The 25,507-nt window shown below is 43.4% G+C and overlaps 1 protein-coding gene across 1 annotated transcript; it reads right to left on the minus strand.

The window, feature by feature from the left end:
* On the minus strand, positions 1 to 24,917 carry LOC124150107. The gene is made up of 23 exons (XM_046522030.2): positions 24,657 to 24,917; positions 22,334 to 22,577; positions 21,319 to 21,481; positions 20,733 to 20,860; positions 18,470 to 18,620; positions 17,691 to 17,833; positions 16,261 to 16,417; positions 15,885 to 16,018; positions 13,930 to 14,053; positions 13,438 to 13,568; positions 12,872 to 13,001; positions 12,408 to 12,547; positions 8,368 to 8,527; positions 7,568 to 7,769; positions 6,583 to 6,719; positions 5,818 to 6,045; positions 5,296 to 5,519; positions 4,730 to 4,961; positions 4,219 to 4,492; positions 3,677 to 3,936; positions 3,036 to 3,273; positions 2,586 to 2,689; positions 1 to 2,458 (listed from the first exon to the last, which is right to left on the minus strand). Exons 1-23 carry the CDS (start codon positions 24,703 to 24,705, stop codon positions 1,835 to 1,837), a joined length of 4,377 nt encoding a protein of 1,458 aa, XP_046377986.2. The 5' UTR covers positions 24,706 to 24,917; the 3' UTR covers positions 1 to 1,834.
* Between the last annotated feature and the right edge of the window lie 590 nt (positions 24,918 to 25,507).

Consider the following 25,507-nt stretch of genomic DNA (forward strand, 5'->3'; position numbering starts at 1 on the left):
TATATAGACATACAACTTTTATTTTCTATAAAGGTTAAAAAATAAGTAAATAAGCAATCTTCGGTGTTAAAGGTTATTTCAAGTCATTTAAAATAATCAGTTTAAAAGCAATGTAACATACATGTATATATGTAGATTTATGGACAACAGGTCACTTGTGAGTGAGTGAGTGAGTGAGTGAGTGAGTGAGTTAAAATGTATGTCGCATCGGCATCATTTCAGCCAGGTCACTCATGTAATATATACATTTTTTTGCATTTCTGCTTTTCATTTCATTATAAACTACATACAATATACAATATAGTACACACAGATGACACAATTACAGGCTCTCCTTCCAGGAAAAGAATTTAAATAAACTTCATTTGTAGCATTATTCATTCAAAATTAAGTATTGAGTTTTTAAAAATTGATTTATTTTTTTTTAACAAATAGACAGTATAGGACTCAACAAATCATTCTGTGTGCTCAGAGCACGAGTACTTTATATGATCTTCCTTCAGAAAGTGTGTATCATGCACTATTAAACACCATACAGATATAAGAAAGACTTCTTACTTGTGCATTTCACCTACTCAACACAAGTAAATACAAACATGAACACGTGATCACGGCAATAACAATAACACGAGCACTGGAAAACAGAAATTGCAAGAATGTTGCAGATCATAACATTTCAAATCCATCACAGTTTGCTTTATAAAATATACATAAAAATGGTTGACGACAACATGAAAAACATATTTCATACATCGGGTTGCCCTTTGGCATCATATTCCTGTGGAGCTTGGCTACACTGAAGGGCGATGGGGTTTTATTATTGGTGTTAAGCGGATGAGATAAATGTGATCGGGAAATTATCCTTAAAAACAATGGTATCCAGCACATACAGATCTCAATGAGCAAACAACTCCTCTACGATACTGCCGACTGCACAGTTTCCCTAACACGTCACCATCTGGCACAGCCCTCGCCAGCAGCAAATAACGACTGTGTTCCTCTGTCTCTTCATCCTAATGAGTCCTGGAACATTACGCTACCACATTGTCAAAAGCAGTTATCATGAGCACTAAATATTTTCGACCAATAGATCAATCAATCAGATCGGTGAGGCAGTTCTTCACCAAGCTCAGCCAAGATGCTTATTCCAAGCCATCATAGGTTGGGGTCAACCCTCACAAGAACCAAAAGAGAAATGAACATAAATATATAAGTTCTACCTATATGAAAGTGGTAAACGATGACGATTGTGTCAACATTTAAGGCCATCAGTACATCTCACCAGCAGTAAGACCCGCGTGATTGTCACAGTCCTTGGGAACGGTAGGGACACTTCTATACAGTCTTTCACACTATATTACGAAGGCTAAAATCAAATTGCGATTATACATCTGACATTGTCATTCATCCAATATTTTCCCTTACATAATAGTTCAGCGTTTGATAGTCCAGTGTGTCTTTGAATGTCTTTCTCATGTGCAGAGGTAAATGGTTTGATCACTCGTTTAAAGCACGTAACCCAGGTGCATTTAAATAACATAGATGCTTTTAAAGTATCCCTACAAATTAAATTGTCAAGATCATCATACAAAAAAGCCAGAACATTAACATCAGCCAACCAAAAATAACGCCAGTGTAAAACAGTTACCATTAGCCTTCAGTTATCATTTCATACTAAATCTGAGACAATACACAGAACATTGCATGACATATCCTACACAGCATAGGTGTGGAAATCTACTCTGAAATATATAAAATTATCCTTACAAATAAGTCCAAGGCAAAATCATTACCATCACAGTATCACAGTTGCTTCGCATGAGTGTAGTAGATTCTACAAAATTATACAGGACGAACTTTTTTGAGGTTGATTGTATTGGGGGTATCGTTGAGGTTGTACTTGCTGGTGCTGATAGGGTTGTTGATATGGTTGCTGCTGTTGAGGTTGTTGCTGATGCCTTTGTGGTTGTGGCGGTTGAGATATCGATTGGGAACCAGTATTTTCCTTTCCCAATATTATAATATTCGGCACATATTGATCTATTGAGGTCAACAATTCATCAAACTTTTCTCCATCCCATCTTTCCTGAACAGCTTCATCCTTCCCAAAGTTGATGTACAAAAGCTGAGTGAAGACCATGCTCATCGGACCAGATGGCGGCCATGTCATCTTCTCCAGCAACAGAGGCACTATTGGTTTCTTGAGGGCATCAGCGAGACTGACTTCCCTCCTGCAGTTGGCCGACAGGGAATATTTTGAGGTGACACACGTGAGCACGATCTTTGCCCCTCGCACACCCTTGTCAATTTTGTCATAGAGGGAGTCCCCACCTCCCATTTGGTAGATGTCCATCCAGACGGTGAAGCCCATCTCAGTAAGACGCTTGTACATGAGTTGAATCTGCTTCTGTTTTCCCCACTGGTAGGAGATGAATATATCAGGAGAGGCTGATCCCCGCTGTAACAAACATATTTTTGTTTATAAATGTTCACACATCGCAGGTAGATTTATCTCATCAATTGTCACTTTAATTATGAGTACATCTTTCATGTCTGGTTTTTCTGGGTTGGTGCAGATAACCTACCTCAACCTCAGCCTGCTTCTGCTGACTGGCGGCCGTCATCGCCTTCACGTCCTTCTTCTCTATCTTGATGACTTCAGCCACAGGACACCACCAGTTCTTGTATTCTATGTACACGAAAGTATGTGATACCAAGTCTATTGGATTAGGATAAACATAATCAATTAAGTTTTAAAATAACATACGAAACTGTTCTGAAACATATCAACCACTTTGGAAATATACGACAGATAATAACCAGTCTCGATTAACCTCCGAATCAGATTCCATTGCGCCTCAAAGGCAAAACAGATGTGAAAATTATATGAATGGATCACTGAAAATCAGTGATGACACCAGACGTACGCTATTATAATAAACATGACCTGCCCTTCTGGCATCACCATTTCTTGGCAAGTGGCATATTACTCATGATTTCTCTACACTTGGAAATTGCATATTTGAGTTATATACCTTTTTCCACCTTCTGTTCCTCCGGCTTGACGTTGTTGTAGTTGACCTGCATCAGAAGTTCCTGGAACTTGGCTGCTGACCAGTACCTTATGTCACCAGTCTCCTCCCCAGGCCGGGTGAAGAAGCGGATGAACAGATACTCACTGAAGATTGGCCCCATTGAGCCTTGTGGTGGCCAAGACAGTTTCTCCATCAACAGAGGGATGATGGGCTTACCCAGGCTTACTGAGAGGTTCACCTGAAATCGTAAACATATACAAGTCCCCAACTAAACATGACTCATTATTTGCAATTCTTGTGTTCAGACAAATATATTTGCAATGTGAAACATTACGCAACTCTGAGTATGTTCTAAAGTAAGTTTCATTTGAACCATTTCTCCCTGGCGATACAGTTGAAACCGTATTCAGAACGGATATGTCAATTTTTGTCTCAATATCACCATTGCTCCTTCTCAGTCCTACTCAGTCCTATTGCATCTTAGGAAGGGTCAATACAGGTATTGCAGGGTATTAGTTTACATTACTTACTTTCAATATCGAAACCCATACACTTGGAACCTGTACACACAGGAATGACATAGTTATTGTCCTCATAGAAACGTTGACACTTGTACAAGGTTAAACTGTTTCAGTGTTTACCTCTCTATTGCAGTTTGGAGACTTGGCATATTTGCCAGTGACACAACAGATGACGATCTTTGCTGCTCTGATTCCCTTGTCAATCTTCTCGAACAGCTTGTCTCCACCTCCCATCTGACCAATGTCCATCCAGCACGTGAAGCCCGCCTTCTCCAGGTGCTGCTTCAGAAGCTTCACCTCGTTCTGGATTCCCCACTGGTAGCTGATGAACACCTCTGGAGGCTCCGGGTACTCAAACTCTTCATCCTCGACTACAGCTTCTGAAAAAAAACAGACAATACCTTTATCAGACTATGGAAAATTATTTTTTCGTAACATTAACGTTAATAATCAGATAATGTGTTATACACATGTATACAAATAATGTCTTTCCTGAAAATATTTAAATAAGCAAAGGAACAACTCCTTCCATAAACTAGAGCCATTTGAGAGATCTCTTCATAAATCAAGTTGTCAATATTAAAAGAATCAATCATAATTAATTACGCTTGTCAGATGATAAATATATATGTACATGTGGTGACATATATACATGTATGTACCTGTCCTTTTCATCGCATTCTCCACAATGACAGCAGCATCCATTCTGTCAATCTCTTGCAGTGCTGTCAGCACAGCATATGTGGCTTCCCTCGTCTTCCGAGTGGCGTACCATTCATTCAGCATGGCCATACATGGGTCGTGCATCTGAGCCCAGCTCCTGATGTCATCATTGGTGTAGCCAAGTCGACTAGAGAGAAGCGTCCAGTCCAGAAGGTCTTCAGGGTTGAGTAGTTTGGCCACGTCTCTTGCCCAGAAGGGAGCATGACTCAATGTCTGTGCGAATGATGAGTATGAATAAAAGTTAAGAAATTAATGATATTGAATATATTATTTGCATTTATGTCAAGATATAATCAAAATCCAGATTAATAATCTAAACAAATCATATTCAGTAACGTCATGTAAGACATGACCCATTATTTCTTGTCAATCAGGATTGATTTATTGCTCAACCTCTCGCCCAGTACCACCACCCTTTGTTTCCCAGAGACAAGCAAAACAACAGACTACCTTTCCGTCAAGTTCCTCCACTTTAGCCTTGGTCTTTTTCACCGTCTTCTCCAGGTTGACCATCTTATTCCCCTGTTTCTTCACATCAACCTTGACGCCATCCAGCTCCATCCTCTGTTCATCCACATCTTGGTGCAGCAGCACCAGGCCCACCTCGGTTCTGGTCACTCGTGTGTCCAGTTTGGCTATGTCCCCCTTCATCTCCTTAATATCGTCGATCAGGGATTTCATGCTGGTGAGACATGTATTGGTAACATAAATAACCTTATCGTTATTATGGTAGTAGAATTCATAGTGGTGCTTAAATCTCACCACGACAACAGCTTAAACTCTCAAATCATCGAATCAAGTCATACAACTACGAGGGTGAATAGGAAGTTTGTGGTTTCATGGATATTGTTTTGTGCAATATGAGATTTTAACACACGTATGAAGAATATATTTTGGTAGACAGTAAGTTTAAGCACTAACACAAGGGTTCTGGACAATGAATTTAATCATTAACGTAAGGGGTTTCGACACTACCTTAACGCACATAGGCATGGTCAGTGCCATAATATTCTCACCTTCTGCCTTCTAGCACATCCACAATAAAGATACAATGATCCTTTGTTGTCTGGACAGTAGATCGTTTCCTCAAGTCCTCTATGGCGGGCTTACGACGCTCCAACACTGGTCGGTATACACCTCCTATAGCACGCATGGCGCCAAGACAGAATGGAGTCACAAGCTCATCTTCAGGACCTCGAAGGACCTTTTCTAGGTATGCCATCACTTCCTCTGCGGCAGCCTGTGTTACAAGCATGATGATCGTGATTTGATTTATCCCACTAGATGTACACTACGCTGATATAAATATCGAACTATTTCAATTTGCCTTGCCTACACATTACATAACAATAAGCCATTTTGTGTTTTAAAACTTCCGTCCAGTTTTGTCAGCGAGAATGCATATTTTACGCATTAACATGAATATTGATATGTTGTTTCAAGTATGTGACAATAACAGTATGAAAAGAGTATTCACTGACGCCTCAGAGTTTAGTTATAAAGTGAATTGCAATGTTCAAAGGTAAGAACAACGGTACCTGATCTTCGCTCCTGGTGGCTACGTTCTTCAGGAGTGTGAACAGCTGGATCTTGGCATGAGGCTGAGTTTCCATGTCATCTTGCATCATGGTTTGCAGGTGAGGTATAAACGACTTGGGCATCGTCTTGGAGAGTTGGTCCATGATCGTCAGATACATAATGTAAAGTTTGTCATCGCCTTCGAACATCTCTGCAATCAGCTTCTTAAGGTTTCTCTCAGTGAACAGCTGAAAGTGATAAACAGTTCTCAGTGTATTTTGATAAGACAGTTTAACAGGTCAATTGTTTCTATGCATTGGTGAATAATTGCCCATATCATCAAGGTATGTATGACTATAGAACCACCTTTATCTTCAATGTACCTGTCAAAATTGTTTTTCAATCGGCTAAACCATGAAGCACTAACTTCCCTGTTGGGAACATAATACAGTAAACTACGGTTATAACGAACTCAAAGGGATCACTAATTGTAGTTCGTAATAACCGTAGTTCGTTATAAGCATATATACAGCATATACACCACCAATGGCTTGGACTAGAAAGTAAGTTCGTTATATCGATCAGTTCGTTATAAGCGTGTTCGTTATAAGCGTAGTTTACTGTAAACAAAAACAAAAGATGTTCACTCTTGCATCCTGAACTCCTGGGAAAAAGCAACTGCATCTTAATCTGATAAGTATTTCTCGTAAACTTTACGATTAATATTACATGCGTCTAACAGTAATTAATGATCCACGATTCATGAGTGCAAGGGTGTAACTTACAGATGGTTGATTCTTGGCAATCTGTGTAAACCATGGTAAAACATACGATCGATCGTGTGTTTCTATCAACTCAAAGAGAGCCTGGAACTGTTTCTCCTCAAGCTCTGGGTAGTATGGGTAGATTGCACTGACGATGGCTGTAGAAAAGAGCATGGGTCGTCTCAGAGTCAAGGTTCCAGACAGACATGGAACCACTGAACAGGCAAATATAAAACGTCAACGCCAGGAAATAACTAGTCTCGATTATCAGACGAAACATATCAAGTTGGGTTTAAACGGCAAAGTAGCGTTGAAAATTATGCGAATGGATCACTGAAAATCAATGATGACACCAGGTGTTCTCGAAAGGGGTAGCACTCAAAAAAGATTTATCCTCCATACCATGAAGGCTGTTTGCCAGGGCTTGTCGTGTGAAAACTAATCTGTGCCGATATCCTCCCATGAAGTGAGTTAGTGAGTGAGTCAATGTTAATGCCTCTTTTAGTATTACTGCCATCATATCCTAGCGGAAGACACCGATAATATACTTTATAGACTGTACCAATGTGGGGAATCGAACCCGGAACTTGACTTGACTTTCTAACGCTTTAACCACTAAACTACCTAACCGCCCCTACTTCAGTATGCATTGTAATACCTGACGGTTATAGCATATCCACTGAAGACCACTATGTGAATACGCAATGATGCATTATTTTGTCTAGACATTGTTTATAATCCAGCTTATCCTTGAGACGTTGTGGTGGTAGCCTAGTGGCTGAAGTGTTCGCTTGACACATCAGAGATTCGATTCCCAAAGTGATTACATTGCGTGAAGCCTAGTTCTGATGTTCCTCATCGTAAAATGCCCGGAATTATGACATTAACTTAAGCCCAATATTACTGAACGACGCGCGAACTCATTCACTCACTACTGGAGAAGTTGTTGCCTTTAGAGTTTATTGTTTTGTTGGCATAACAAGTTTATATTATGGTTAAGACTTACGCAGTAATCTTGGGCTTTCTGTGTACATGTACAAATCCATGATTTGGGGGAAGAATGGTGTCATGACCCTTGCTCCATTCAGGATCAGTGTTGAAACTTGTGACAGTGCGAGCTCTGAGACCCCTGTATGCTGGCTGGACAGTAGGTTGACACTTTCCCTCACCACCAGGATAACTCTCTGTGTCTTTTCCTGGTCGTCCAGCTGGAGAAAGTAAAGGAATAATTAATGTTATTCTAGTTTCTACAACACATGTAACGATGAGTTACAAACTGACAGCTAAGTGTTAAGAAGGCAAATGAATATATAAATATACAGACATCAGCATTGTGCACATTGTATCCCTGAAGTAGGAACGAATTAGGAAGCATTGAATACCTAAGGACCAAAAGGGTTGGTCCCGTGACGATGAGAACTGATCTTCAGCAACCTATGCTTGTCGTAAGAGTCGACCGCCGGGATCAGGTGGTCAGGTTCGCTGACTTGGTCGATGCATGTCATCGTATCCCAGATCAGTGATCGTAACATCAATCGCTGAATTGTCTTGTCCAGACTCGGTTATGTACAGACCTTCTACATACAGCTGGAATTTACTGCTCGAAACCACAACAGACAAACGGTTGGGTTTTACGTTACTTTTTGCAACAATCCAGCTCCATCAGCGTGGACACCATTCGTGGTCTTCTATACCTCAACTGTCCCGAGGGAACCCTACAGAGAAGAGTTACAGCTGCAGGTTGACTAGAGGTTCATCCTCCAACAGGGCGTCCCCCCAATAACAATAACGCCTCGAACTACTTACAAGTCGGAGAAACCTTGTCCCCAAGCTTCCGTACAGTGCAAAGAAGACCGTGTCAGGCTTGTTAGATTCCTCCTCGTCCAGGACAAAGTCTCCCTTCATCACTGTCTTCATGAAGTAGGACAGAGCGCTTAGGTCCTTTTCGGTAATAGTCTTGGCGTCCCTGCAGCAGCGGCATTTATCAGTTATACCCCCCATCACACCAAACCAGTTCTCAATATGTTCGTGAAATGTTGCAGAGCTCCAGATAAGCTGCGAATCTGCGTAAAATACGCATCAGAAATGCAGAAATACGCAGTAAAATAATATCCCAGCGTATTAAATACGCAACGAACATTACAGATACGCTACAAAAATAAAACTTGTGCGTATCATCAAAATATTGTCAAGTAACCCTGCGTATTCGATTGGCAAATCAGCAACTTATTTTGAAATTATAAACGGGCATTCCGTCAACCTTGCCAAACTCCACGGTGACAGTTACATCATGATCATTTGCCATCACACTTTCTTGTGGAAATATCGTGGTATTTTTGAGTCCTATAAAGCTCTCGAACCCACACAACACCAGTTTGCAGGGACTAGATGAATAGTGTTTTTAAATATTTAACTTAAATACCCACAATTGTGTAAAAACTAGTGGGTAATAGAAACTTGAATACCCAGATAGAATTACTGATACCCAGTGATTTTAAAATGCATGGGTAAAATACCCACAACACCAAAAGCTTATCTGGAGCTCTGAATGCTGTGTATGAACGTAGTGGACGTAGTAGCAACTATTGACAGTCTTTTTACGAACTTCATGGACGGGCTCGGACGGGGAGGGTGCTCAAGAACTATGAGTCTGCTCACAATTTTATGCCGTTCTGCAATTAGTCGGATTGACAACATACTTAAAACGAGAAAGACGTATTACGAACGGAATTGCAGTACGTCGAACCTACTAGGGACGTGTTTCGACGTGGTGCAGTCGGACATAAGTTTCAGTATGTGTTTGCACACCGACCGAGTCGACTTCTCTTTGGAGTCATGATGTATACAGCTCGGAGCCCTGAACTTAAATGAAGACTGACCACAACGCGCTCGGTATCCATAGGACAGGACGGGTCAGGACGCGAATACACACGCACTATTGACAAGATGAAGACGTAGTGCGAACGAGTTGGTCGGGTTAAGAATTAGTTATAACTGGCTTGGACGTATTGTGAACGAGGTAGAACGAAGTTGAACTGGTTAAGAACGGGTGGAGAACGGCTATGGACGTGCTCGAACTGCTTCGAAACGTTGTCGGCATTAGGTGAACGGGCACTTTTACACGATCTGAACTGGACACAAACGGACTGCAGACTGGCCAAGAACGAGAAAAGGACGCGATAGACGTATTGAGGACTGCTTATAAACGAACTAGCATCGTATTTTACGCCAATTACGTGTTCCACCGTGATCACAGCCCGTTCTAGTATTTCTTTTAGAACCGGGTAGAACGGGATAGAACTACTTTGGCGTGATGGTATCAGTTAACAGTTATCTGTTTATTAAAATATGTCCATATCTTATAAATCATGTGTGGAAGAGCGTCTGTCCGTAGAGGGGTGCTGACCACTGGAGGCATGGTGATTTGTTGTTACCCTGCCTGGCCCTCGCCATTAAGGCGATAATGCAATGACTGGTCGGCTCGGAGTCAGTATACCGTGTCTGAGTGGTAGGCTATCCATCCACTGGGGCATGGTATCTCAGTAGGCTGGCACCAGTGCAAGCAGTCTAACATGCATGAATGCCCGTCGCTGAGAGGAATAATCTTGAATGCGACGTTAAACTAGTGCTGGGACGAGTCCATCTTTACTACCCGGGTACCTGTCCCCCTATTACCCGACCCTACCCGGGTACCCACTGCAGGTCTGAAGAGTTGGGAACAAAATGTCAGCCGCCCTGGCCCTGGCCAAAACTATTAAAATACCTGTATCAAACGTTCAGATCATGATCAAAACTGTTGGTTGTCTGTCAGTGTTTTTATCTGTGTTGCTCGTCTGTTCATGTCTTTAATCCGTTGGTTGTCCTTCAGTGTTTTTTATCTGTGTTGGTTGTCTGTCAGTGTGTTTTATCTGTGTTGGTTGTCTGTCAGTGTTTTTTTATCTGTGTTGGTTGTCTGTCAGTGTGTTTTATCTGTGTTGGTTGTCTGTCAGTGTGTTTTATCTGTGTAGGTTGTCTGTCAGTGTGTTTTATCTGTGTTGGTTGTCTGTCAGTGTGTTTTATCTGTGTTGGTTGTCTGTCAGTGTTTTTTATCTGTGTTGGTTGTCTGTCAGTGTGTTTTATCTGTGTTGGTTGTCTGTCAGTGTGTTTTATCTGTGTTGGTTGTCTGTCAGTGTTTTTTTTATCTGTGTTGGTTGTCCGTCAGTGTGTTTTATCTGTGTTGGTTGTCTGTCAGTGTTTTATCTGTGTTGGTTGTCTGTTAGTGTGTCTTATCTATGTTGGTTGCCTGTCAGTGTCTTTACTCTATGCTGGTCCTCCAACATTGTCTTTAATCTGGGTGTCTCTCAGTGGATACCAGATTTGTGTGAGGAAGGAAAATACATTTATACGAGGAACAGTCCAAGGTATTGAGCCAGAATGGTATGAGATCTCCTGACCATGGAAGAGACGAGTATGCAAATCACTTCCTGGGGAATGGTAGCCCACGCTGCAACGCAAAAGCCAACTGCTGCAACGTCTGATAGTGTAGTTGACGTCGGCGCAGCCGTCTATCCAATTCATCCTAACGTTGTTGTTGTGTATACAGGTTCTGGGGATCCGTGTTGTGAGCGGTCGAGCGCTGTCCTGGTGGAATACAGCGTTGCCGTTGTCTGCAATTGGGAGGAAGTGTGGTAGGAGAATTTCGTTGATGTAAACTGAGCCGTAAGATTGCCCGGGATATGGACCAAACCTGTCCTGCCATGTTGAGAGATATCCGCCCACATCATAACGCTACCCCTACCAAAACTGTCCACTTCCTGTACGCAATTTCCGGCATAATGTTCTCCCCGACGTCTGTGGACCCGTGCTCTTCCATCCCCTCGACGGAGGTGAAGTCTTGATTCGTCGCTGAATCAGACATCTCTCCATCGCAGTTGATGCCATTCCCTGTGTTGACGACGCCAATGTAGCCGTTGTTGACGATGTTGTCGATTCAATATGACGCGTCGAACAGGACGTCTTGCTCGTAGACCTGTTGCTCTTAAACGGTTTCGTACGGTCTGGTCGGAGATTGTGCACAGTCTGGGTATTTGGGATGCGGTTGATATGGTTGTGGTCGTCTTTTCAGGCAGGTGGCACAATCGGATGTAGCGATCTTGGGCGGGGTCGTTTACTCTTGGTCGCCCCGATCTTGGCCGATCATTGACCCATGCTGTTGAAACCGATCCCATAGCTTTGTGATTGTGCTGGGCTCTACATTGAAAACCCTGGCTACAGCTGATTCCCCTGCCTGCAACCGGCCTATGACGTTGTTTCTTTGCACTTCTGTTAATCTTGGCTTATTGTTGAACTGTCACTGTTTGATTGACGTAGATGCCAGGCACTCAGATGCCTGTACTGTTATACCTTTCATAGTGCTGCTGCACGTGCAGTGCGTGTAGCTCAATGATCCCTTTGTTAATGCACGGGGTTTAGGTTTTTTTCCGAATCGTACGTGTTTCGCGACTGATGGATTGCATGTCCATGTTGTGATCATTTTGATCCGGGAAATTTGCCATTGACACCATAAAACCTCTTGGTCCGCTAATTTTGCTTTTATGGCTAAAAATATCCGTATTGCGTTTCTTTTTTTCTAGAGTATGTTTAATTTATGGTGGTTGTCCGTCAGTGTCTTGAATCTGTGTTGGTTGTCTGCCAGTCTATTTTATCTGTGTTGGGTGTTGTCGGGGTCTTTGACTGTGTCTACCTGCGTGCAAGTCCGAGTTACATGTGTATTTGAATGTGTATGTCTCTGCATGTCTTGTATACAGATACCTACAACGTCTGTTGTAATTGTCTTTGTGTGTCTGTGAATCTGTCAGTCTACTCACAAAGCATCCATTCCCAGCTCTGCCAGTCTGCAAACGGCCACGTTCGAGCTCCCGGAAGTGCCCTTGTCCCAGGGAAATGCGGAATCCTTGAGGAACATCAGTATGGTGGACAATGTCGACATGATCAGCCCCTTGTGTTTCTGGTAACATACAATTCTAGAGGTAAATACCAGATACATATACGGTCATGGTAAACAAAAAGCTGATGTGGTTCCGGTTATTGCTTCAGTATAGTACGCTGATTGGTAAGATACTTTAAATACTTTAGTCTAATGTATAACATCCGACCAATAACACATTTTGTAATTTCACAATACATTATTTTGGTACACTCAATCTATATTTCATGATGATATTATCTTTATGACCTTATATTACATTATTGACACTGACAATGATTTATGTTTGTTGTAGTTGAACTACAAGGAACTTAAGGAACAATTCTTTCAGGCTCGAACACTTACTTTTCCATTAAAGCATACAAACGTCGCCATTGCATACGAGACCCGAAACAGCGCTGTTTCTCTTCTCTCGAGAATTGTCAAGGAACATTCTACCATTTTTTCAACCATATCAGGAAGAATGCGGTCCCGTCTTGAAAAGAAGGGGAATTCATTACGATAATACTAGACAGGTACACGATTTTGTTACTGATTCTCATAACATTACAGGTGTTTTTGCATTGATGAACTCCCATTTTGTTTGGGTGTTTATGTGTGAAGTTATTTAACACCGCACTCAGCAATATTCCAGCTGTATGACGGCGGTCTGTAAATAAACCAGTCTGAACCAGACAATCCAGTTTATGATATGAGCATGAGCATCGATCTACGCAATCGGGAAACGATGATATTCATAAACCCAGTCAGTGAGCCTGACCACCAGATCCCGTTGGTCGCCTCTGACGACAAGCATAGTCGCTTCTTATGACAAGTATGGGTTGCTGAAGACCTATTCTAACCCGGATCTTCACTGGTCGTGTGTTCTTGAGAGACTGCTGACAGTCCCCTAGAAGCAATATGGGCCTTACTGCATTTGATTAGCGAAATCCGAGGCGAAGTTGATGTAAAAAGCAGCCGGTTGTCTGGTCTGTTCTTTACTCCCAAATAATCGCACTTTCATCAAGAGGTCTAGTATCTCACGTGCATCTTTCACGTGCTCCTGACAAAAAGATAAAATAGGATTAAACATCCACATATGGTGAAAGCTTGTTAACATAAGCCTGTGTGTAGCATTGTCATACCAAACTTCATTAAAATAATGTTTCCTCTTTAGCGCAACGTCTTTGGAAAATCGAAAATCTGTCGTTTTGTGCAAACGGGAATCATAGTGCAATAAAGACGTTCCGGGGTCATAAAGTTATATTGTCGAAAGCGAATATCGGACGAGGTTTCCCTGTTCATTCAATTACTGTTCGGTGGTTTTATCGTTCAGATAAACGATAATCGTCAACATATGAGTATAAGTCCAATCATTGCCGCAGAAAAAACAACTTCTGATTTTGTCATGGTTAAGGGTGTACCTTCCACTTTAGCAGCTTCCCTATCCCCTTGGCGGCACTGTAGATCGCCCTGGCCGTCTCGAGCTGGTGGATCCTCAGACAGGCTTTGATCAGGTCCATCATCAGCTGGCAGTGTTCAGGGCTTCTGGAACAAGGTCAGGTCGAGGTTAGGAGCAGCCGTGCCATTAACAGACTTTGCAAAACCGGTCCACGGAGTTGATTATCAGGGTGACATTGAACAATACAACCTGAGCGCTACGACTGTCCTCAGTCTGTTTTTAAGATATGGTTACGATCACCTTATCGCTAAGATCGCTTTGTACATCGGCAACCTGGACTGTAACAGAGACAGGTGCATCTCACCTACCCCACCGGCTCCACCTACCGTAACCCATCTGAACCATAGCCACATCAAGCACTCACCTCCCAATTCTACCTCAACCCTACTCAACACCACTAGCCACACCAACTAATCACCTCCCAAATCTAGCACTCACCTTCCCAATCTCCCCCAACCCAACTGAACATCTCAGGCCTCACCAAGCACTCAACTCCCAATCTCCCCCAACCCAACTGAACATCTCAGGCCACACCAAGCACTCAACTCCCCAATCTCCCCCAACCCAACTAAACATCTCAGGCCTCACCAAGCACTCAACTCCCAATCTCCCCCAACCCAACTAAACATCTCAGGCCACACCAAGCACTCAACTCCCCAATCTCCCCCAACCCAACTGAACATCTCAGGCCACACCAAGCACTCAACTCCCCAATCTCCCCCAACCCAACTTAACATCTCAGGCCTCACCAAGCACTCAACTCCCCAATCTCCCCCAACCCAACTGAACATCTCAGGCCACACCAAGCACTCAACTCCCCAATCTCCCCCAACCCAACTGAACATCTCAGGCCACACCAAGCACTCAACTCCCAATCTCCCCCAACCCAACTAAACATCTCAGGCCACACCAAGCACTCAACTCCCCAATCTCCCCCAACCCAACTGAACATCTCAGGCCACACCAAGCACTCAACTCCCCAATCTCCCCCAACCCAACTAAACATCTCAGGCCACATCAAGCACTCACCTTCCCAATCTCCCCCAACCCAACTGAACATCTCAGGCCACACCAAGCACTCAACTCCCCAATCTCCCCCAACCCAACTGAACATCTCAGGCCACACCAAGCACTCACCTTCCCAATCTCCCCAAACCCAACTGAACATCTCAGGCCTCACCAAGCACTCAACTCCCAATCTCCCCCAACCCAACTGAACATCTCAGGCCTCACCAAGCACTCAACTCCCCAATCTCCCCCAACCCAACTGAACATCTCAGGCCTCACCAAGCACTCACCTTCCCAATCTCCCCCAACCCAACTGAACATCTCAGGCCTCACCAAGCACTCAACTCCCAATCTCCCCCAACCCAACTGAACATCTCAGGCCACACCAAGCACTCACCTCCCAAATCTACCCCACTCTAACCCAATCCGTCTTCCACGTCAACCACACATAGCAACCAATCACTTCACATACCCCACTTACCCCATCTTCCATCCAAACCAACCTTACCACACCTAAAACCAAACCGCTCCCTTTCTTCACTGTTTACTGAAGACGTTCACAAAATCGCATCTACACCTATGACTCGGCTTTCAAGAATCGTCAAGAATCGTCTTCCCAAACCTGTGAATGGCATCCACTAAATATGATGGTACATGGTGGTACAAGATGGTGAAAGATGGTACATGATGGTACAAGATGGTACATGAGGGTACGTGGTGGTACAAGATGGTACATGATGGTACAAGATGGTACATGAGGGTACGTGGTGGTACAATATGGTATAAGATAGTACATGATGGTACATGACGAGACATGGTGGTACAAGATGGTACACGATTGTACAAGATAGTACATGATGGTACAAGATGGTACATGATGGTACAAGTTCACGGAGTGTAGTCACCTACTTGTTCATGCTCTTCGTGAGCACATTGCCTACAGCTGCATCAACAAATGTAACCCTCATCAGGGTGTGGTCCTCCAGGTTGTTCAAAAAGGCAATCAACTTCTTCGTCATCCCAGTGAACAGCTCGGAGTTGCCCTTTAAGAGTATGACATTTTGTTAAGTATATTGAATTACTCAGAAAAATTGTTAAAAATTTAATGTTAAAATATCGGTTATTTCAATAAACCGTTATAGCGGGGCCAACAGATGATGCTTTTCGGCCAAAGCAGGGTTTTATTGGAGAAACCTTGTCTCGCTGTACAGGCATGTACTACAGAACATGATTCTTTTTTCTTACAGTATCGAGATACATAACAAATAACCGGTTGTATCATTACCGTGATGGTCTGAGTCCCCTCCTTCTCTTCGACGTGATAGAGGAAATCGCCTACAGCCTTTACAATAGGATGGATAGGGCTGCCTGCCTTCTTGTAGCAGATCACAGTCACGAAGTCCATGATCTCCACGTACACCTTGTGAAACAGGAACGCATTGCTGGAAGGAGAATGGTCAGAGGATTAGGTGGGGTTGAAGACACTGATGGCAGAGGGGATAACACTCTTTATAGCTAAAACGGATAGAATTATCATTAAAACGCCCGAATGTTATCAGAAATGAGCGGGCCACTGTAACTTGATAATGCCCTCGTATTGCTTGACGACGGGCCATTATCAAGCCCGTTGTTAGGTGACGTCATAGGGTATAGAAAATGACGTCACGTATTATAGTGACGTCATCTGGTTTGTTCTATGGCGTTTCCATATTTGTAAAATGTGGTCAGTGACATTCATGCTGATTGCAGTAAATGTTTCAAAACCGATGTTGTTTCTTTTTATTTGATAACAAATTCCATCCATTTTAGCTATAATAACGGTAACGCTCTTTTTCAGGGCATTATCATTTGCAGAAGCCCTCGGTCTATTCAACTGCCCTCCTTCGTCGGGCAGTTAATGGAAGACCTCGGGCTTCTGCAAATGATAATGCCCTGAAAAATAGCGTTACCCTTATAGTATTGCGGCCCCTTTGGTTTTATAGTGCCAGCCCACGGAGATGTCATACCCAACGCAGACACATTATCTGGCAAGTCATCGTTATATACCCATAATGCCGAGCGTCAGGAAGGGTAATTACAGGTACATGTACTATATTCTAATGCATTCTGGTGGGACGCGGCGATGGGATCGAATTACCGGCGTTTCCTCCCCGGGAAGGCTCTTTCCACTACACCATGGAGCGGGTGTTTAGTTAGGAGGCGCTCACTAGATAGACAATCAGTACCTGAAGGGTAGGTGTATGAGTAGCTGGAGTATGTACATTACATAGATAAACAACTCATAGATAGCGAGGTTTCAGATATGAAACAGCATATCTGTCGAGCAGCCAGAATAAGAAAAAGGCCGACCCTCGTTAACAAGTACTCGTACAAACATTTGACAGTAAATGTATATTTTTGTATACATTATTTTCGTTAATGCCAAACTCCCGTGGAATGTAAACTGACTGTTTCTTGTTCAAAGTGAAGTAAATGCTTTATTTAATGGGATAACAACTATGAACAAGAAACAGCATGGAATAGGCATGAAGTCATTTTAGGTGATGAAGATTTTCTGTGGAGCTGTTGAGCTATAGAATTCATGAATAGTATTTGACGAGAGGTTCTTGGTCAATTGAGTACTGGTTTGACAAGTAACACTATAAAACTGGCTTCGCATGATGTGGTCAGTGGAAACCATGTGTCGGACGGACTGAAGAAACAGGGTCAACTCACTTGATACCATTCAACACCACATAGAGACCACTCGAAATTTTCTCCACGACCTTTTTGGAGTCCTTCGTGGTGAGACTGAGACGGAGGATGTCCCTTTCATGACGCTTCAGTGACTGTTTCATCATCTCAGAGTCATCCATGCCCTGAGGAAGAGTGAGTGAGTGAGTGAGTTGGGTTTAAACGCCGCTTTTAACAGTATTCCAGTTATATCGCGGCGTGTCAGCTTAATGTCGGAGGAAAGCCCGATGCAGGTCTCAGACGTTTAACACTTCGGTAAAACCCACGAGCACGGGTATGGTGCTGACAAACCTAGAAACATAATCGGGGCGAACCGGGATTCGAACCCACAATCATAGGTTTCTGGCGTGCCCAAGGGACGCAACTCTGCACAGTGAATCGCGGCGCCTTAGACGACTTGGCCGGCCGGTTTTCTGAGAAGTAATTCATATATGTCTTTAAATATGACTTTCATGCATCATCTGGTAAAAAGGTTTTCTTCTTTAATATATATTGTTGGTCTTTACAAAGGGAGTGAGCATAATATATTAGAAGAACAACTTCTTTACTCCACTTACTACAACTTCAAAATTCTTCTAAAAAGACGTTTTTCAAAGCCACCCGTCAGAGGAAGAATGGTAGGACCATCAACAATGCGTTGCCAGGTACGCTCAGATTCATATGTTTGTTGACACTCAGACATGCCGCTTTCAGTTTCTTTTATATATTCTTCAAACTTCGCTGTCTTATTATGATTAACATAAAAAAACAAAATGTCCCACCTTGAGTACATCACCGTCGTATATGTACGAAATTGCGTCTGAAATGTACTTGTGAACGTTCCGTATATGCTCGGGAAGGTTCAAGTTAGTCACGGTTGTATATGTGTACAGCTCTACGAACTCAGCCTGGGCCTCCTTGAAAGCCTGCTCTCTGCAAATAAGGACATATAATTCAAGTTTCACACATTTTCATAACTAATGAAGCTTTAACTGTTTGTCATCGTCCAGCCTATCGACCTCGTGTGGAGTTCAGGGCAGAATAAGTGCCCAGTCAACAGAATCGACTGAACGTGTCACATCATAATTATAAGCGAATGTAACATAAATAAAGTTACAATTTAGTGGTTGCCACATCCTTCCGATGTCATTTGATGCCAGACAACACTAAACGGTCTGGCAATAAAAGCGACAAATCCTTTACATGAGCACGAGGAATCTCCAAATCTATAGTACGGTTCGGAGTGTATCAAGCATGTGTTAACGAATCACTATCAATTATCGTCTTTATATCCGGTTCAAGCAAACGTTGCACCAGGCTGCATGAACGATATGGGTTGGTTCATAACACCACGGGGCGGTCGGGTAGCCTAGTGGTTAAAGCGTTCGCTCGTCAAGCCGAATACCCGGGTTCGAATCCCGACATGGGTACAATGTGTGAAGCCCATTTCTGGTGTCGCCGTGATATTGCTGGAATATTGCTAAAAGCGGCGTTAAACCAAACTCACTCACTCATAACAACACTCATTGTCGACTAACTAGTTATAATATTCACGAGCAAAAGAACTGCATGTGCAAGTTTAGTCCAAGACAGATATACGAAATAACATGTAACCTGTAACCTGTCCATTTCTCAATTTCGATAAATGTCCTCCAAGAATGTTTTATTTCTTCAAATTAATCGCAGTCCAGTAGCCGTATCATTGAGAGGCACGACAAACATCAGCAACTAGTATGATAACCAATTCAGTAATATCTGAATATAGCTGAATTTCACGTTTGCACCTCGAAAGAATTATATGAACTTATTCATTTGATGAAAGGGTAGACAAGAAGGTTTGAGTACACATCCTTGCCGTACTCCCACCGGAAAACCAAACATATGCGTGTTGAATAATTGTCACCACTTCGTATCTTTTTCGTAGATTGATTTTAATACCTTTTCCATTTTTTACTAAGCATATCTTGTAAGCATCAGCCAGTGTTGTGTCTTTGAACGATTATTTACAGACCGCTGTCATATAGCTGGAATACTGCTGAATGCGACGTTAAACAACAATTATAGCTAAAACGGATAGAATTATCATTAAAACGCCCGAATGTTATCAGAAATGAGCGGGCCACTGTAACTTGATAATGCCCTCGTATTGCTTGACGACGGGCCATTATCAAGCCCGTTGTTAGGTGACGTCATAGGGTATAGAAAATGACGTCACGTATTATAGTGACGTCATCTGGTTTGTTCTATGGCGTTTCCATATTTGTAAAATGTGGTCAGTGACATTCGTGCTGATTGCAGTAAATGTTTCAAAACCGATGTTGTTTCTTTTTATTTGATAACAAATTCCATCCATTTTAGCTATAATAACGGTAACGCTCTTTTTCAGGGCATTATCATTTGCAGAAGCCCTCGGTCTTTTCAACTGCCCTCCTTCGTTGGGCAGTTAATGGAAGACCTCGGGCTTCTGCAAATGATAATGCCCTGAAAAATAGCGTTACCCTTATAACAAACATCACGGCACGTCAGCTGAGTACGGGATGAATCTGTGAGTTGTTATATTGAAGACGTTTACCATTCTGATGAAACACACCAACACAGGGATGGTGCTGCCAAAGCACCAATCACACAGAGGACGAATCTGGGACCGAACAGCTTTGAATGCTGACCAGGGAAACAGAGACTTAACAGAGATCAACGGTTATTTGTGTTAGAATGGCTCGGAGTAAAGTAGTTGAGTCGTGGAGTATGATGTGATGTACACTCTTCCGAAGCTACCCGTGAAGATCCGGGTATAGGTCTTCAGCAACCCATACTTGCCGTAAAAGGGGACTATGCTTGTCGTAAAAGGCGACTAACAGGATCGGGTGGTCAGGCTCACTGATTTGGTTGATGCATGTCATCGATCCCAATTGCGTTGATCGATGCTCATGATATTAATCACTGGATTGTCTGGTCCAGACTCGATTATTTACAGACCGCCGTCATATAGCTGTAATATTGCTGAGTACGGCGCTAAACAACAAACCAACCAACCAACAAACTTACCTGAAGCACTCTTTGCTGATCAGACATCTGATAGCTGATATAAACGTTGTCTCAAAATTGGATTCCGAGTTCCAGAATTCTCTCATGAACATTCGTATGTGACTCTTGAGTTTGTCTCCCGTCAAGTTCTGCAACAGGAACCCAAATCTACATGTTTTGCATCCATGTAGTTCATGCTTATCTCGACCACCGAGAACACCCAATCGGATAATCATTATTATTAAGGAAAAATTGAAAAGTCGAAGAGGAGTACCATCTTCGCGCCTACTAAGATCCTGTAGGGATTGTGGGCTTAAGGGACCGACCATTTGATTTCTAGGGATGGTTAGGTGATAAAAATAATATGACAAGGAAAATAATTGTATGTGTATGTCTTTACATAGTCTAAAAGAATATGTTGAAGAAAACGGATTCTAGCTAACGAAGTTTCAAATTGTATATAAAAAAAAATATACTGTATATTAACTGATTCATAATCTCACGACAATTCACGCCAAAGTCTAGACCTAGGCTGTATGTGGATATGAACTGGCGGAACAAATACTCTCTTCAAATAACGCACAGTCACAGGTTAAGGTGAACGTACATAATAGTAATCACTAAATCCGAATGTGGTGATGTTCATCAACCGGGTCCACAGTTCCATGTGTGTCGTCCCCGGCCCCTGCTGGAGCATGTCATGGAGGAAGTCGAGGATGAAGTCGTGGATTTTGGTCATTGACGTCGTCATTCCCGCCCCAGCAAAATTCCTGAAAAGTTGTTTGGTTTATAAAAATCAATTGTTTGAAAGGCATTACTTTGAAGTTGATGGATGACAAAGTAGACACGTGTTATGGATACAGTATGAAAGAAGTTTCCATAAATTGTGTCTACTTTATAAATATCAATAATTACATTGTGTTCAGCCCCCGTTATTTGTGTGAACTTAAACCCATGTTATACTGCGACTATATCCAACATCACTTTTAAAGCTCACCTAGGAATTATTCATCTAAACAAACTAAAAGGTGCAAGACACAATTAAGGTTAAGTCGGTTTCGGAGAACTTATTTATTTAAACGACCCTCTTGGAACTGGCGTTTAGTGTCATGCCCAATAAAATATCATGTGGTATTTTGAAATAGAATTACACACAAAACGTGACTCGGATAAAAAGAAAAAAGAGTGAATAAAAAGGCTGGCAATCTGATTATGCACAATTGCATTTGCGGTAAAGAAATTGGAAATACATATTTTGATATTTGGTACTCATCATGAACGTTAATTTTTTCAAATGACACTTCTAACTTGATGTGGGGCGGTCGGGTAGCCTAGTGGTTAAAGTGTTCGCTCGTCACGCCGAAGACCCGGGTTCGAATCCCGACATGGGTACAATGTGTGAACGGGATCGGGTGGTCAGTCTCGCTGACTTAGTTGATGCAAGTCATTGTATCCCAAATGCGTGTATCGATGCTCATGATATCAATCACTGGGTTATCTGGTCCCGATTATTTAATGACCGTCGTCATATAGCTAGAATATTGATGAGTGTGGAGTTAAACAACAAACAAACAAACAAACGTTTAAAAACAAAATTCAAAATGCAAAAGTTTGCGACTTACTGTGACCACGTCATCAGGGAGTGCAAGACAAGTTTTGCGAAATCACACTGCTCAGTGAACTGCCCGGGAAAGTCTGGCCGACACACCCCTGCCCTCAGCACCCTGAACGCACCCAGCATATCCTGCTCGTTTGGCATAGCCTGGAAGTCACGGGAGATCTCCTCCAGGCGTTTGCCGAAATCGCAGCGGGCGTTGTAGTCCGCCGTCATGAAGTCGTACCTCCTCACCAGGGCTTCCATGATCACTGTGGATGCATAGAGGGGTGGATGGGTGAACGGCCGTGGGTGGGTGTGTTGATGGTCACTGATCACTGGGTGCAGAGAGGGGGTGAGTGGTTGAACGGGTGGGTGTGTTCATGGTCACTGATCACTGGATGCAGAGAGGGGTTGAGTGGGTGAACGGGTGGGTGTGTTGATGGTCACTGATCACTGGATGCAGAGAGGGAGTGAGTGGGTGAACGATTGGGTGTGTTGGTGGTCACTGATCACTGGATGCAGAGAGGGGGTGAGTGAGGGGAACGGGTGGGTGTGTTGATGGTTACTGATCACTGGATGAAGAGAGGGGGTGAGTGGGTGAACGGGTGGGTGTGTTCATGGTCACTGATCACTGGATGCAGAGAGGGGGTGAGTGAGGGGAACGGGTTGGTGTGTTGTTGGTCACTGATCACTGGATGCAGAGAGGGGTTGAGTGGGTGAACGGGTGGGTGTGTTGGTGGTCACTGATCACTGGATGCAGAGAGGGGGTGAGGGGAACGGGTGGGTGTGTTGATGGTTACTGATCACTGGATGAAGAGAGGGGGTGAGTGGGTGAACGGGTTGGTGTGTTCATGGTCACTGATCACTGGATGCAGAGAGGGGGTGAGTGAGGGGAACGGGTTGGTGTGTTGTTGGTCACTGATCACTAGATGCAGAGAGGGGGTGAGTGGGTGAACGATTGGGTGTGTTGATGGTCACTGATCACTGGATGCAGAGAGGGGGTGAGTGAGGGGAACGGGTTGGTGTGTTGATGGTTACTGATCACTGGATGCAGAGAGGGGGTGAGTGGGTGAACGGGTGGGTGTGTTCATTGTCACTGATCACTGGATGCAGAGGGGGGGGGGGGAGGGGGGGGGAGGGTGAACGGGTGGGTGTGTTGATGGTCACTGATCACTGGATGCAGAGGGGGGGGAGGGGGTAAGTGGGTGAACGGGTGGGTGTGTTGATGGTCACTGATCACTGGATGCAGAGAGGGGGTGAGTGAGGGGAACGGGTGGGTGTGTTCATGGTCACTGATCACTGGATGCAGAGGGGGGGGGGGGGGAGGGGGTAAGTGGGTGAACGGATGGGTGTGTTGATAGCCACTGATCACTGGATGCAGAGAGGGGGTGAGTGGGTGAACGGGTGGGTGTGTTGATGGTCACTGATCACTGGATGCAGAGAGGGGGTGAGTGAGGGGAACGGGTGGGTGTGTTGATGGTTACTGATCACTGGATGCAGAGAGGGGGTGAGTGAGGGGAACGGATGGGTGTGTTGATGGTCACTGATCACTGGATGCAGAGAGGGGTTAGTGGGTGAACGGGTTGGTGTATTGATGGTTACTGCTTGGGAGGAGTTGGTTGTGGATGTGGTGGGTGTGGTTTGAGGGTGGTTGAAGTGGGGTTTGTTGATGATCAAAATGGTATTGTTAGTCGATGAAGTGGGATTTATTAATAGCTGAGGTTGGGTTTGAAGACGTTCAGATAAAATGAATGCTCAAGCGTAAAGATACCATATTAGTCGTTCAGATAAACAAGGTTCGCAATTTAGGCAATTATTCTGTACAGGTATTGTTAAATATCGTGTCCTGAGCACACGTGACTTGTCGTTGCATGGCGTCTAAGAAGTTTTAGAGAGAGGCATACTGCGTGACAATAATGAACTTACATTCCAATATTCATAACTCACTATGTCTGCATAAATAGTATGATCAAACATGCACATTTTATCATATTTAACCTACCCTGGTGCCACAGTGTACCGACTATTTGGATATTATTTTTGTTCACTTCACATGCTGCTCATGATGCGTGGTGCTCTATACAAACTATGTGGCAACATTTCTAGTAACTGGAGTTTACAATAACCATAGCGGATGCACGGCAGGTTCACGGAGGGGTACTATAGAGACACGAGGTTGGGTTATTGTGCGATGTGGCATCGACAATTCTTTCAGACTATCGATTTATTTAGTTCTGATATAGCGCTTTTCATGTTGCCTCAGGTTCAATGCGTGCAGGGATTGTACAGATGTCACACCTACCGTGAAATGTGTCTATTAACACGATATCCATGAGCAAATTATTTACCTTTGAGGGTCCGATATCGTTGCGTAAAACAGTTAAAACTTGATCGCATACACCATTATCCGATTAGCCGCGTTTCCAATCTATGTCCTGGTGCGTGAATACTTTGCTGTTTGGCGTACAGCTCGTGTGCGCGATGTCGTATGTCGCCTGTGTATGTACCTCACAGCGACTGTCGCTGTACAGAACTACCCCGACTTGCGTGTCGGCTAGTCCCTGTCGTGGTCGCCATATTGGCTATGGAAACACGTGATTTCCTCCTACAGATACCTATGTATTATTATAGCAGGAGTTCGGTGATGCGTTCAAGCTGTTTGCTACCAAGGCAACATGTAAACACTTCACGCCACACACGCGTCTGTTAATAGAGTATTGGATTACTGAATAGAGCGGCGTTGTATGGTGCGCTTCATTGACACAGAATGTGTACTACGATACCTACAAATACCCGACCTTGACTCGGCTCCTGTCGCTGCTGAATGATTTCAGTCGCAGCCTTTGTAGAACTGCCAATGCATTATACTCTGGCGGGTTCTATAAAAACGGCACTATTGAGTAATGTTTGATTTTCATAACCTGGTTCGTGTTTATCCTATGTTTGCAATCATTAACAAGCCTACCTAACAGTACATGTCTTCAATAAGTCGATGGGGGGTTGTTTATTCCCGTCTCTTAGCTGCTTGAAGTAAACATCATCTGCCCTGTATGCATGACTTGGGAGTAACAATGCTGATCGAGCTATGTTCAAAGTGACGCTGTATTGTTAGGATCCTTTTGGGCTTATTGAAGTGCCAAATTAAGGGGTCAGTGAGAGCCTTTATGTTCACACTGCTGACTTCACCTATTTTTGTTAA

Source organism: Haliotis rufescens, unplaced genomic scaffold (genome assembly GCF_023055435.1).
Source record: "Haliotis rufescens isolate VD_foot unplaced genomic scaffold, xgHalRufe1.0.p SCAF_1, whole genome shotgun sequence".
NCBI lineage: Eukaryota > Metazoa > Mollusca > Gastropoda > Lepetellida > Haliotidae > Haliotis > Haliotis rufescens.

Coding starts and splice junctions, on each gene's coding strand:
- LOC124150107 (XM_046522030.2), bottom strand. CDS start 24,705: ATGCGATCAAGTTTTAACTGTTTTACGCAACGATATCGGACCCTCAAA. Junction 8,528..12,407: donor GAGCTGGGAATGGATGCTTT/GTGAGTAGACTG, acceptor CCGCTGCTGCAG/GGACGCCAAGACTATTACCG. Junction 2,459..2,585: donor AGAAGCAGGCTGAGGTTGAG/GTAGGTTATCTG, acceptor TGTTTGTTACAG/CGGGGATCAGCCTCTCCTGA.